The 14,132-nt window shown below is 43.9% G+C and overlaps 2 protein-coding genes across 6 annotated transcripts in view; one reads left to right on the forward strand and one right to left on the reverse strand.

Moving 5' to 3' along the window:
- Positions 1 to 4,461, forward strand: part of LOC306996503 (DNA topoisomerase 2-alpha-like) — a 202,589-nt gene extending 198,128 nt beyond the window's left edge. For both annotated transcript variants that reach the window (XM_079609054.1, XM_079609056.1), the window contains one exon: positions 2,182 to 4,461. In XM_079609054.1, the coding sequence (XP_079465180.1) occupies positions 2,182 to 2,255 (74 nt within the window). In that variant the 3' untranslated portion in view covers positions 2,256 to 4,461. The remainder of the gene's footprint in view (positions 1 to 2,181) is intronic.
- nudt8 (nudix hydrolase 8) overlaps positions 1 to 14,132 on the reverse strand; it is a 47,560-nt gene that overhangs the window by 1,493 nt on the left and 31,935 nt on the right. The gene's annotated exons all lie outside the window — the stretch shown is intronic.

A 14,132-nucleotide genomic window follows, 5' to 3' on the forward strand; every position in this document is an offset into this window, starting at 1 on the left:
TTATCTAAACCTCTCTACATAACGCCGGACTCGCGCGCCCTCCATGACTGTAGTTTAACACTTTTCACTCGTGTTTGTAGTTCTAACCGAATCCACGTCCAGCGCGCGATGGGTTATGGGCAATATCAGCCGCTAGCGTGCGCATCGATCTGCACTTCGGATTCTGACTGGAAATAGTTGACCACCCAGGTATCTTAGGAACACTCATTTCAACATACTACGATTTGGGACGTACTAATTCTATTTATGAATACTATTTAGGACGGATAGTATGCGATTGGGACGCACCCTCAGACAGAATCAAGCCATACTAATAGTTGCATTGATTTCAGGTGTGCAACTCTGGCACTTGCAACACAATTTCTTGGCCACTAGAGGCAAAAGTTCAGGTCTTGTATAATGGCAGAGGTTAAACCATACAAATATAAGACCAAGGCTGCATTCCAAACCGCATACTTCCCTACTATTTAGTATGGGAAAAAGAGTAGGCGAGCGAAAAAGTATGTATGAATCCAAAAGAGTAGGCGAGAACTACCTGGGTGACGTACTAATTATCGCGAGATTCGGACTTTAGTGCGTTCCAATATGCCTACTTTCCTACTATATAGTAGGCGAAAACAGTACGTGAAGGAAGCAGTACGTTCGAAACATCAGTATTCATAAAAGAGTAGGCGAGAAGTTCCCGGATGGCTTACTGCTTCCAGGCAGATTTTTGAGTGCAGTCCGATGGATACTCTTCTATCCCAGGAGGCCACGCGAGGGGATACGTCATTATCAAACATCACGGAGATCAGCGACGCGCGGGGTTTCAAATGTGAGTAAACACGGTTCCTTGTGTTAAATTTGCATGTGTTAAACTACTATAGAGTAAACGTTTTAACTGTTGAAGGTGTAAAGGAGTTAGACAGTATAGTCTAGTTGTGATTTTGCTGTAAAAACACGTTTTATTATGTATAACGTTAGCTCTAGCTGACAGGAGCTCCAGTAAGGACACGTAAGTTACGTCTCTAACGTGGATTTACATAAACCATAAACATCTTAAAGACGCTTATTTTAAACGTCTATTTACATCTGACAGGAACATCTTTTATAAGTATTGCAGAAGAGCACATCACAACATGAAATATACATCTGAGTGGTATGTGTGCTATTATGTAGAACATATCTATAAAGTAACTAAACATAAGTTATCTATTTTATTTGTCCATTAGTACTGTTGATAAATTGAGGAACATGTATGTTGGATAAAAAGTTAAGACAACCTCAACATGTAAATGTAGTGTTGAGCTCATAAATCACAGAGGTTATGGGAGTCTTGTCTGGATGTTACAGGGACAGAAGAACAGATGTGTGTTTGAGGGACAGATGAACAGATGTGTGTTTATCCGGTGGAGAGAGGCTCATGAAGCTGATGCTGTCATCAAAGGCGTTGAGTGAGTATACTACAGGAATGAATAATAATTTAAATATTAAGTTGTAGTTTATTTTAATTATTGTAATTTCAAACAGAGCTATTACAGCACCTTTCTGATTCTTGATTTCTGTGCATTTGCTGCACAGCTGTTGTGGTGGAGCAGGACCTGCAAGGAAAGATGATGGCGGCATTTGTGGAAAAAAGCGTTCTTGTCTGCTAAATAATACTGAAATCAAACTCCGGCACGGCTCACCTCTGGCGGTCGGCTGGTTCATCAGAATAAAGCCGCAGAAGGGGAACCGCTGTGTTGAGATGGCAGTAGATGTGGTTCAGCGCCTGTAGTCTACATGCATGATTGTAGTTTGAATAAAGCTTTTTTTTTCATGTGTTGACTTTTATATGCATTTGTTTATTGTGTGATGGTGACTTTCTTTCATTCATTTACTCATTTATTAATATTTATCATTGTTGTCAGTAAATAAAATATAATTATTTAATTAATTAATGCTTTAATTAATTGTTTAAATGAAAATGTAGATATGTCCACAATATACACATCTAGAGTGTATTCATGCATAGCTATGTCATATGACATACATTACATTTTGTTTGTTTTGTTGAATTATATCATTTTCAGTAAAAAGTAATATAAGTATTGGTCAGTATTTCTCGTTGTTATTATTGTATGGTTTTGGGTGGGATATCAATGCAATTCATTCTGGGGTAATATTGATTTTTAGTATTAATGATACGTATAAAATCAACAGTTTTCTCCAAAGGCGAATCTTCACACAGCTGCCCAACGTCTCCTTTGTGTTTGTGCGGACATTACAGACGCTGAGGAAAACAGTTCTGTAGGGCTGTCCAGTTACTGATGTTATGAGGTGTGTGTGTGTATATATATATATATCATGGGTTTGCAATTACATAATATGAGATTTTATACACAGGAAGAAGGTTGAATATCTTCATATATCTTTTCTTAAATAATTAATTATAATACATTTAAATAATGCATTTTTTGTTATTTATAGGCCTGAGGGATGAAACGACAGAAAAAGAGGAAAACAGCAGTAAGCCACTTTTGCCTGTGGATGAAAATGTTTGGATATAAAATAAAGAAATTAACAACATATTCAAGAGATGACAATTTTGGGATTTCGTAATAAAAAATAAATAATATCGTTAAGGATAAAACGGTGGGTCACATAAGTAGGGTTAAATATGAGAACTTAAATCAACCCTAAATGTATTCACAAAATAAATGGGCAGCAGTTTCTTCAAAAAGACCATAAAATGAGCAAGTTTAATCAATATCAAGATATTTACAGATAGATGAATTAAACGAGTCGTTAAAATCTTTTAAGTTGTTGCACTTGTGATAACGCGGCGTAGGTCACATGATAACGTCAACATGGCAGATTTCCGGTTCGCATTCATACTTAACGAGATTTGGCTATAAAGTACCTACTCTTTTAGCGCTCGTTAAGTAAGTACTTATTGAAATTAAGTACCTACTCATTGAGTATGCGGTTTGGAATGCAGCCCAAATGTGAGATCTAACACGACCTTCCCCGCTGGTCGGATGCCGGACTTTGGCCTTACACAGGTATAGCCCATTATCGAATCCATTCTCAACAGTGTCTGCATCTATATCATCCGAACTTTCAAGATGAGTTTTTTTTGGCATCGCTTGTCCCTGCCTCTTCAAAGTACTTTTTTTTCACAATTATAATTGTTTTCCTTTTTTTTCCCTTCATTTTATTTTCTATTAATTATTTCCCCCCGATTCCTTTTGGCCTGTATTTTCAGTAGATTCGTTTTGTTCATGAGTATTTGATTCATTCTGTTCTTTGTCGGTTTCATTATCTGTCTCTGTCTCTTTACTTTTATCCGCATTCTCTGCTTCACCAGACCGCTTGTTCACTTTCACTTGTTTTGTTGATATCGTCTTCGGCTTGTTTTTTATGCGGGCAATCTATTTATGCCCGAAATATAATTTATGCCCGATATTACCGCACTTGAAGCATTTCAAATGATTAGTGTTCGCATAGATCATATGATTTGTCTTCATGTTTAACCCGAAACGAGATATCTAGCGCCGGCGATTCTAAAACCATAAACAGCAGATGTTTTAAGCCTTCCTTTTTACACCCGAGTGGAATTAATGTCATTCCACTAACTATTTTCCCGAACCTCTGCAGTTAATTTTCAATGCATGCATTAGGTACAGTATATATGGGGGACAATTTGAAATGTTCACTCTTGTCGACTGCGATACCAAAGGAGAAACAGTGACAAATGCTCCACTTTCCCAAACGCCACTCACGTTGAGTTTACTCCAAAAAAAAAAAGAGAGAGAGAGAGAGAGAGAGAGAGAGAGAGAGAGAGAGAGAGAGAGAGAGAGAGAGAGAGAGAGAGAGAGAGAGAGAGAGAGAGAGAGAAAACGCGTTTTTTCTTCTTCTTTAAAACCACATTTGGAAGTGGCTCAGATCGGATGCGAAAAAAATCCGATCTCATGCGGATTTTTGTGTTTACACGTGAGCAACCAATTCCGATCAGTGTCAGATGCGAGTAAAAGATCGGATTTGTTGTGCCAGTGTAAACGCAGCCATAGTATCTGCACGCGTTTATGATGAGCTGTCGTGAACATGCAGATCTGACTGCAGAATGTTGGTGAACGCTGAATTCACTTTCAGCAGATTTCATCTGCACCCAGTGGCGGTTCTACATTGAATTACACCCTGGGTGAGACCCCCTTCTGTGCACGGCAGACGGCGCAAATTTGGCAATAATTGAAATGATATATAATAGAAAACCGCTTCGCGGCGCAGAGGATTGTTATTATTTTTTTACAGCTCGTGCCGCCCCCCATGTGACATGAAAAAATGCCGCCCCCGGTTCGCCCGTGCCTAAAACCGCTACTGTCTGCACCAGTGACTAATTTAAACGCCTTTGATTGGCAACTGCATTCATGTGCTCAACAGACACGCTGTGATTGGCTGTAATGCTCAATGCTGCGAAAAATAAATCTTTAATGCAACTTGAGCAGATCTAAATGTTATTCTGTAATAGACACTTTTCATTTATTTTCACATTTCACCTTAATCGCAACAGTCGATCAAGTTTACTGATTTGATTCAGAATCCCCATCTGAATTGATGGGTTGAGTTGATTCAGGAGTGGTGTCCCTGGCTTCCCTACTAAATGGGATCAACATGACTGAAGTGCTCCATAACTTATGTTCAGGAAAACTGCCATTTGAATCAATGAAGCTGCACTGCTAAATTAATCTCTTACTTGTATTGTATCTGTACTTTGCGGTTTGTAATGAGAATTCATGCAGAATTCAGTCAGCGAGTGAACATGCTAATAAACGGCCGTTTTCAGCTGTAACTAATCTAAAGGCCTCTGATTGGCCATTGCATTCATTAGCTCAACAGAAACATGCATGATTGGTTATAATGCTCAACTTTGCAAAAAAAAAAACAATATAAAAGGCACCTATAGAGTATCGCGGGTCATCGTCAGACACCAAGATAGGTGGATAAGCAGCTTTGACTTGTCTTCAGAACAGCTCAAAAACAGTCGGTCTGGAAGTGCAATACTTCAGTCAAACTTCGCGACGCACCAGACATCAAACTCATGAAGCATTAGAATGACAAGCGGCCGTCTTTCCTCCATAATCCACCACTCACAACTGGCAAACCTCGTATGCAAACAAACGGGTGACGTGTCTTTCCAGGTACGACACACTTCTCTATATACAACTTCCTTCCGTCGTTAATTGAAACACTCCACCCACTCACGCAAAAAGGAAAGTGAAAATAAAATAAACAATGTTGTGGCACAGATTCTCTTCACTGCCACAAAGGAATGATTTAAACTATGTTTTACATATTAAACATTTAGATTAAATATGCTATTCTCATTAATGGTGTTAAACACAAATAACAAAATCACTACTGAGAAGTTACAAATTTTTTTATATTCAATAGAAATATTTGCAGTGGATGCGATGCTTTCTGTATTTTAATGTTTTAACTACAGAGAGATTTATGATAAAAGCGATTGTCTTAGAAAATATATTTTTATAAATATTATAGGCTATATATAAGTAAGGAATAATTGACTCCAGGCCGTTGAATTATTAGAAAAATAATGCACACCCGAGGTGGTGATGCGGACACGAAGCGGAGTTACACCTCGGGTGTGCATTATTTTTCTAATAATTCAACGGCCTGGAGTCAATTATTCCGCTTATACTACAGTTACCATGCCTCGAAATATTGTTCAGATGATGTATTTCAAGACGTTTGTCAAGACATTCATAACCGGCCTTACAGTAAGTGTGTCCCCGGCTTTATGCAGTTATTAATGCAGTTATGAGAGAGAGAGAAGCATGTGCGTCAATATTATTAATTATTTATTAATTAAATTTGTTTTAATTAATTTGTTCATTCTTTTTTTCTATTAGTGACCGTAGACTAGCCTCCATCCATCCATCCATCTTCTTCCGCTTATCCGGGGCCGGGTCGCGGGGGCAGCAGTCTAAGCAGAGACACCCAGACTTCCCTCTCCCTAGACACTTCCTCCAGCTCTTCCGGGGGGACACCGAGGCGTTCCCAGGCCAGCCGGGAGACATAGTCTCTCCAGCGTGTCCTAGGTCTTCCTCTGGGTCTCCTCCCGGTGGGACGTGCCCGGAACACCTTCCCAGGAAGGCGTTCAGGAGGCATCCGGAACAGATGCCCGAGCCACCTCAGCTGACCCCTCTCGATGTGGAGGAGCAGCGGCTCTACTCTGAGCTCCTCCCGAGTGACCGAGCTCCTCACCCTATCTCTAAGGGATCGCCCAGCCACTCTACGGAGAAAGCTCATTTCGGCCGCTTGTATCCGGGATCTTGTTCTTTCGGTCATGACCCAAAGCTCATGACCATAGGTGAGAGTAGGAACGTAGATTGACCGGTAAATCGAGAGCTTCGCCTTGCGGCTCAGCTCTTTCTTCACCACGACAGACCGGTACAACGACCGCATTACTGCAGCAGCTGCACCGATCCGTCTGTCAATCTCCCGTTCCATCCTTCCCTCACTCGTGAACAAGACCCCAAGATACTTAAACTCCTCCACTTGAGGCAGGAACTCTCCACCAACCTGAAGTGAGCAAGCCACCCTTTTCCGACTGAGGACCATGGCCTCGGATTTGGAGGTGCTGATTCTCATCCCAGCCGCTTCACACTCGGCTGCAAACCGTCCTAGTGCATGCTGAAGGTCCTGGTCTGTAGGGGCCAACACGACAACATCATCCGCAAAGAGCAGAGACGAAATCGTGTGGTCCCCGAACCTGACACCCTCCGGCCCCTGGCTGCGCCTAGAAATTCTGTCCATAAATATTATGAACAGAACCGGCGACAAAGGGCAGCCCTGCCGAAGTCCAACATGCACCGGGAACAAGTCTGACTTACTGCCGGCAATGCGAACCAAGCTCCTGCTCCGGTCGTATAGGGACCGGACAGCCCTTAGCAAAGGACCTCGGACCCCATACTCCCGGAGCACCCTCCACAGGCCGCCTCGAGGGACACAGTCGAATGCCTTCTCCAAATCCACAAAGCACATGTGGATTGGTTGGGCAAACTCCCATGAACCCTCCAGCACCCTGTAGAGGGTATAGAGCTGTAGTTGGAACACACTCTCCGGTCCCCCTTCTTAAAAAGAGGGACCACCACCCCAGTCTGCCATCCCAGAGGTACTGTCCCCGACCGCCACGCGATGCTGCAGAGGCGTGTCAGCCAAGACAGCCCCGCAACATCCAGAGACTTGAGGTACTCAGGGCGGATCTCATCCACCCCCGGTGCCTTGCCACCGAGGAGTTTCTTGACTACCTCGGTGACTTCAGCTTGGGAGATGGACGAGTCAACCTCTGAGCCCTCAGCCTCTGCTTCCTCAATGGAAGACGTGACGGCGGGATTGAGGAGATCCTCGAAGTATTCCTTCCACCGTCCGACGACATCCCCAGTTGAGGTCAACAGCTGCCCACCTCCACTGTAAACAGCGTTGGTGGGGCACTGCTTCCCTCTCCTGAGTCGCCGGACGGTTTGCCAGAATCTCTTCGAGGCCAGCCGATAGTCATTTTCCATGGCCTCTCCGAACTCCTCCCAGGCCCGAGTTTTTGCCTCCACAACCACCCGGGCTGCAGTTCGCTTGGCCTGCCGGTACCCGTCAGCTGCCTCAGGAGTCCCACAAGCCAACCAGGCCCGATAGGACTCCTTCTTCAGCTTGACGGCATCCCTTACTTCCGGTGTCCACCACCGGGTTCGGGGATTGCCGCCTCGACAGGCACCGGAGACCTTACGGCCACAGCTCCGAGTGGCCGCTTCGACAATGGAGGTGGAGAACATGGTCCACTCGGACTCAATATCTCCAGCCTCCCTCGGGATCCGGTCGAAGCTCCGCCGGAGGTGGGAGTTGAAGATCTCTCTGACAGGAGACTCGGCCAAACGTTCCCAGCAGACCCTTACAGTACGCTTGGGTCTGCCGAGTCTGTCCAGCTTCCTCTTCCGCCATCGGATCCAACTCACCACCAGGTGGTGATCAGTTGACAGCTCCGCCCCTCTCTTTACCCGAGTGTCCAAGACATACGGCCGCAGGTCAGATGAAACGACCACAAAGTCGATCATCGACCTACGGCCTAGGGTGTCCTGGTGCCACGTGTACTGATGGACACCCTTATGCTTGAACATGGTGTTCGTTATGGACAAACTGTAACTAGCACAGAAGTCCAATAACTGAACACCGCTCGGGTTCAGATCAGGGGGGCCGTTCCTCCCAATCACGCCCCTCCAGGTTACACTGTCGTTGCCCACGTGAGCATTGAAGTCCCCCAGTAGAACGACGGAGTCTCCAGTCGGAGCACTTTCTAATGTGGTCTAGCCTGATAAATGAAACACAAAGCCCTTTTAACAAGCATAGGCCTATCAATAATTATTTATTTGTTATATTATCTTCAATAATTACGAAAACCCGTGCAGTAGGACTATCAATTTATTTAACCCTCTGAAGTCTAAGGTGTTTTTGGGGTCCTTGAGATGTTTTGACATGACCTGATATTTGTATTTTTTTCAGTTGCTTATAAACATATTAATGGCAAAGGTGTAATTACACTCTATTTAGCACGAACATGGCTATCATAATATGTGAGCAACATGCATGTACATGTTTGCATTTTTGAGAGAATATTGTTTATGCGTGGTTATTCAAAAAACTCAAACTTAAATGTTCTGATATAAGACCACAAACGGCCAACTTCACATATTCCCACAATACTTTTGACTAATGGATGTTGTCGGCTAAAGTGTTTACTTTAAAATGATCTGAAAATCATCCGGGCTAATCGTTCACATTAAACAATAGATTGATTTAAATTTTGTAAGACACTTTTTGTTTGGAAAGGCAATATGCAGGGGGGCGTGAATGATCCAACAAGGTCATGAATAATGTCCTCATTCACACCTGAGAGAAGACAAAGACCTGCTAATGCTGCATACTAATGAGCTTTCATTCAGGTGTCACTGAACCACAAGATGCAAAGACAACACCCACACACATATACACACACACACACACACACACACACACACACACACACACACACATACACATATATATATATATATATATATATATATATATATATATATATATATATATATATATATATATATATATATACATACACACACACACACACACATACATATATATATATATATTACTACAGAATTGGTTCAGAGTTGGAAACATCTTGAAAAAAGTGTATTTTTCCACAAACTGTGTATGCTTGCAAATTGTATAATATCCAAGGTAAACATTTCTAGTAATTGTGCAGTTAATTCTCATTCGTATTTTCAGAAAGTTTTGGATAGGCTATCCTCTCCCCAAATTTGTCACTAATAAAACACAAAAATAATTTAAAGACAATTGGCTCATGTTGATATTTTAAGATTTTGTTTGCACCTTGTAAATTAGGTTTTGATGTGGCAGTAAAAAAATTATAATCTATCCAAAACGAAATGTTGTCTTTCATATTTAGTCTGTAACATATTGTCTTTTATAGGCTAATATATATTAGGGCATAAATGTTAATTTGCAGTTTAATATGTTGCTTATCCAAAGACATTTTATTTCAACGTATTCAGTCAATTTTTACTCATCTCAGTAGGCAATATAGATAGTTTCATTCAAACACAGAAACGCGCGAGCTGGAGTAAACAACAGCATGTGCCGTTCATTCATTCAAACACAGAAACTTGATTCAAATTTAAACAGTCTTTTGCGGTTTACAGACACCATTTCATATCGCGATTAGAACAAAGCACTTACTGATGATCTGCAGCTGGATCCGTTGTTAGGCTACTCCAGCACGTTTGAGGTAAAATTTCCAGGATTATCACGATATTATTATTCCTCACAGCGAGTTTTCCAGCTGTTGTGGGCGTTGACTGGTTTGCATGTGTTGCTTCAGATCATCTGCGTTTGAATAGTGCGCGCTCTCGATGGGCGTGTCACATTAGCAGAGTAATGAGGTGCCAGAACGATAATGAGACCGGCTGATTTCTCGCTCTTTATATATAGATTACATAAACAGAGAATATTTCTTTTAGTTTTGAATTAGATAATTTAAAACTACACACTTAAATGATTACAGAGATATATAGCTCATGTCTGAGTGAATAGTATTCGCTGAGTTTTGTTTGAGTTTAGAGACGTGCTTTAGAAAAAAAGTTCACGGAGACGGAGAGGCAGAAAGCACTCCCTGTTTACTTTCTTTATTTTACAAAAGCACAATGTTTTATTTCGATTGTAAGTGGACACATAAAAAAGTAGACATTTAACAGCTTATTTTTTCATATTTCTTAAGGCTGTACGACCAAAACTGACGGAGTATTTTAGGTCTATTTTGCTGCTATGTAAAAAAAAAACGAGCAAAACGCGCCCGCGCGTTTGCCGACCTCAGGGGGTTAAATATTCAGTTTAATTTTCTATTGATTATATATAGGACTATATACTTTATTTATTAAAATCAAACTGCATGTTTCCATTGATTGTGAAGTTAGACATTGAAAATTGCAGTTCAAGCGCATGGGGCTGCACGGTTTTTCTTGTTATGAATTGTATCCTATTTTCCGTTATTACAGTTAACTACGCGAAGTGATATGAAACTGTAATGCGGTCAAGACCTGCCGGAACTACTTTAGCCGTGCGGTTAAGACCGGTACATCGACCACATTACTGCAGAAGCTGCACCAATCCGTCTGACAATCTCCCGTTCCATCCTTCCCTCACTCGTGAACAAGACCCCAAGATACTTGAACTCCTCCACTTGGGGCAGGAACTCTCCACCAACCTGAAGTAGGCAAGCCACCTTTTTCCGACTGAGGACCATGGCCTCGGATTTGGAGGTGCTGATTCTCATCCCAGCCGCTTCACACTCGGCTGCAAACCGTCCTAGTGCATGCTGAAGTTCCTGGTTTGAAGGGGCCAACACGACAACATCATCCGCAAAGAGCAGAGACGAAATCGTGTTGTTCCCAAACCAGACACCCACCGGCCCCTGGCTGCGCCTAGAAATTCTGTCCATAAAAATTATGAACAGAACCGGCGACAAAGGGCAGCCCTGCCGGAGTCCAACATGCACCGGGAAGAAGTCTGACTTACTGCCGGCAATGCGAACCAAGCTCCTGCTTCGGTCGTACAGGGACCGGACAGCCCTTAGCAAAGGACCCCGGACCCCATACTCCCAAAGCACCCTCCACAGGCCGCCACGAGGGACACAGTCGAATGCCTTCTCCAAATCCACCTCCTTGAACTGCCACCTCAACGTGGTGGAGGGGTTTGAGTACCCGAATGACCCTAGGAGCTAAGTTGTCCGGGGCTATATGCCCCTGATAGGGTCTCCCAAGGCAAACAGGTCCTAGGCGACGGGTCATACTAAGAGTGGTTAAAAAAAAAACGTTTATGAGGAAAATTCAATTGAGGACCATGACGTCGCCTGGTATGGTGCAGCCGGGGCTCCACCCTGGAGCCAGGCCCACGGGGTCCGGCCGGGCTCAGCCCGAAGGAGCGATGTGGGGCTGCCTTCCAGTGGGCTCACCACCTACAGGAGGGACCGTAATGGGTCGGTGCTGAGAGGATCGGGCAGCAGTCACGGAAACTATCTCTAGGGACGTGGAACGTCACCTCGCTGGCGGGGAAGGAGCCGGAGATTGTGCGTGAGGTTGAGAGGTTCCAACTAGAGATAGTTGGAATCACCTCTACACACGGCTTGGGCTCTGGAACCACACTCATTGAGAGAGGATGGACTCTTCACCACTCTGGAGTTGCCCATGGTGATGCCCATAGGCGGTGGGCTGGTGTGGATTTGTTTATAGCCCCCCAACTCAGCCGCCATGTGTTGGAGTTTACCCCGGTGAACGAGAGGGTCGTTTCCCTGCGCCTACGGGTCGGGGATAGGTCTCTCTCTGTCGTGTGTGCCTATGGGCCAAACGGCAGTGCAGAGTACCCAGCCTTCTTGGAGTCTCAGGGAGGGGTGCTGTAAAGTGCTCCGACTGGGGACTCCGTCGTTCTACTGGGGGACTTCAAAGCCCACGTGGGCAATGACAGTGTTACCTGGAGGGGCGTGATTGGGAGGAATGGCCCCCCTAATCTGAACCCGAGCGGTGTTTAGTTATTGGACTTCTGTGCCAGTTACAGTTTGTCCATAACGAACACCATGTTCAAGCATAAGGGTGTCCATCAGTACACGTTGCACCAGGACACCCTAGGCCGTAGGTCGATGATCGACTTTGTGGTCGTTTCATCTGACCTGCGGCCGTATGTCTTGGACACTCGGGTGAAGAGAGGGGCGGAGCTGTCAACTGATCACCACCTGGTGGTGAGTTGGATCCGATGGCGGAGGAGGAAGCTGGACAGACTCGGCAGACTTAAGCGTACTGTAAGGGTCTGCTGGGAACGTTTGGCCGAGTCTCCTGTCAGAGAGATCTTCAACTCCCACCTCCAGGCGGAGCTTCGACCGGATCCCGAGGGAGGCTGGAGATATTGAGTCCGAGTGGACCATGTTCTCCACCTCCATTGTCGAAGCGGCCGCTCGGAGCTGTGGCCGTAAGGTCTCCGGTGCCTGTCGAGGCAATCCCCGAACCCGGCGGTGGACACCGGAAGTCGTCAAACTGAAGAAGGAGTCCTATCGGGCCTGGTTGGCTTGTGGGACTCCTGAGGACGGTGGAAGGAATACTTCGAGGACCTCCTCAATCCCACCGTCACGTCTTCCACAGAGGGTGTGTTCCAACTACAGGGGGATCACACTTCTCAGCCTCCCTGGGAAAGTCTATGCCAGGGTACTGGAGAGGAGAATATGGTTTTGCCCAACCAATCCACATGTGCTTTGTATTTTATACTTTATTTATTTATTTTAAAAACAAGGCAAGGAAAGGCTACTAAATGATTTTTATCAATGTAATGTGACGGCACATCCGTATCTCATATTTTCCAAATGTACCGTTAAACGTGTTATCACGTGTATGAATAAGCATATGCAAATGATATGTAGATGAGGATATGCATAGTAAAACTAGGCGTTGTAAGCTCATATATGGTTATTTCGGGGAGGAGACGCATGTGCGCACAATCTTCCGCTGACTGTGATTTATAAAGTGAATCCTGCGCAGGTTCTGGCGTACACACGGTTTTATAAGTCTGAATATTTTTTTACATATGCCATTTTTGGCTTTCGGGCGCACGTACACTTTTAGTAAGGATCCTACGCACAGTTGTATAAATGAGTCCCCAAGTCATTCACGTGTTTTTACTGACTTTACTATCCGTTTTGTTAAAAGTGTTCCACTTACACATGGCAACATAACTGCATCTCCGCAAATCGAATATAAATTGAATTTTTAATAACCAAATTCACGTTCACGTCAAGGTAGTGTCACTATTTTTAATGAATGAGGCATTTATACAGAGCTTTTATATGTACTACTGTACACCCAAAGTGCTTTACAGTCATGTCGGGGTCTCTCCTCAACACCACCAGTGTGAGCTCCACTGGGATAATGCGACGGCAGCCACAGTAAAACACACCAGCTATAGTGGAGACAGTGCGCTCACACACACCAGCTATAGTGGAGACAGTGCGCTCACACACACCAGCTATAGTGGAGAGAGGAGAGAGAGTGATCGGGCCCTATCTTGCACCCAGCGCAATTGACTTTGAACACCAACGCATGTATCATTCCTATTTTGCACCCGCGCACAGCGGACTTTTCCCTCCACAGACGCACGTCGGTAAATTAGGGAATGAACTTGCGCTCGCGGGGGCGGTTCAGTGTAAAGAGGAGTGTGTTCCGGCGCAAAACTTCCATGGTGCTATTTTCCAGTTTTAGAAAGCAATTGCGCCACTGACCAGAAAAAAAAAACAGTCTAAAGACAGTGGCGCGTTGCGCGTTAGTGATATGGTATTTTAAGGGCGCGTGCTTGGCCATAATGTAGCGTGTTAACGAGCATCCACGTTGATTCTCTAATAATTATAAACAGACGCAGCAGTTTTCATTTTTGCAAATCATACATTATTACAAGGAAAAATATTAACACACGAGGGAAATCATTGTTGTGCCCGTGAAGATGTGAAAAAGATCTATCTAGATTTAAAAAAAAATAATTCTAGATTA

Source organism: Phoxinus phoxinus, assembly GCF_949152265.1.
Source record: "Phoxinus phoxinus genome assembly, chromosome: 4".
Classification (NCBI taxonomy): domain Eukaryota; kingdom Metazoa; phylum Chordata; class Actinopteri; order Cypriniformes; family Leuciscidae; genus Phoxinus; species Phoxinus phoxinus.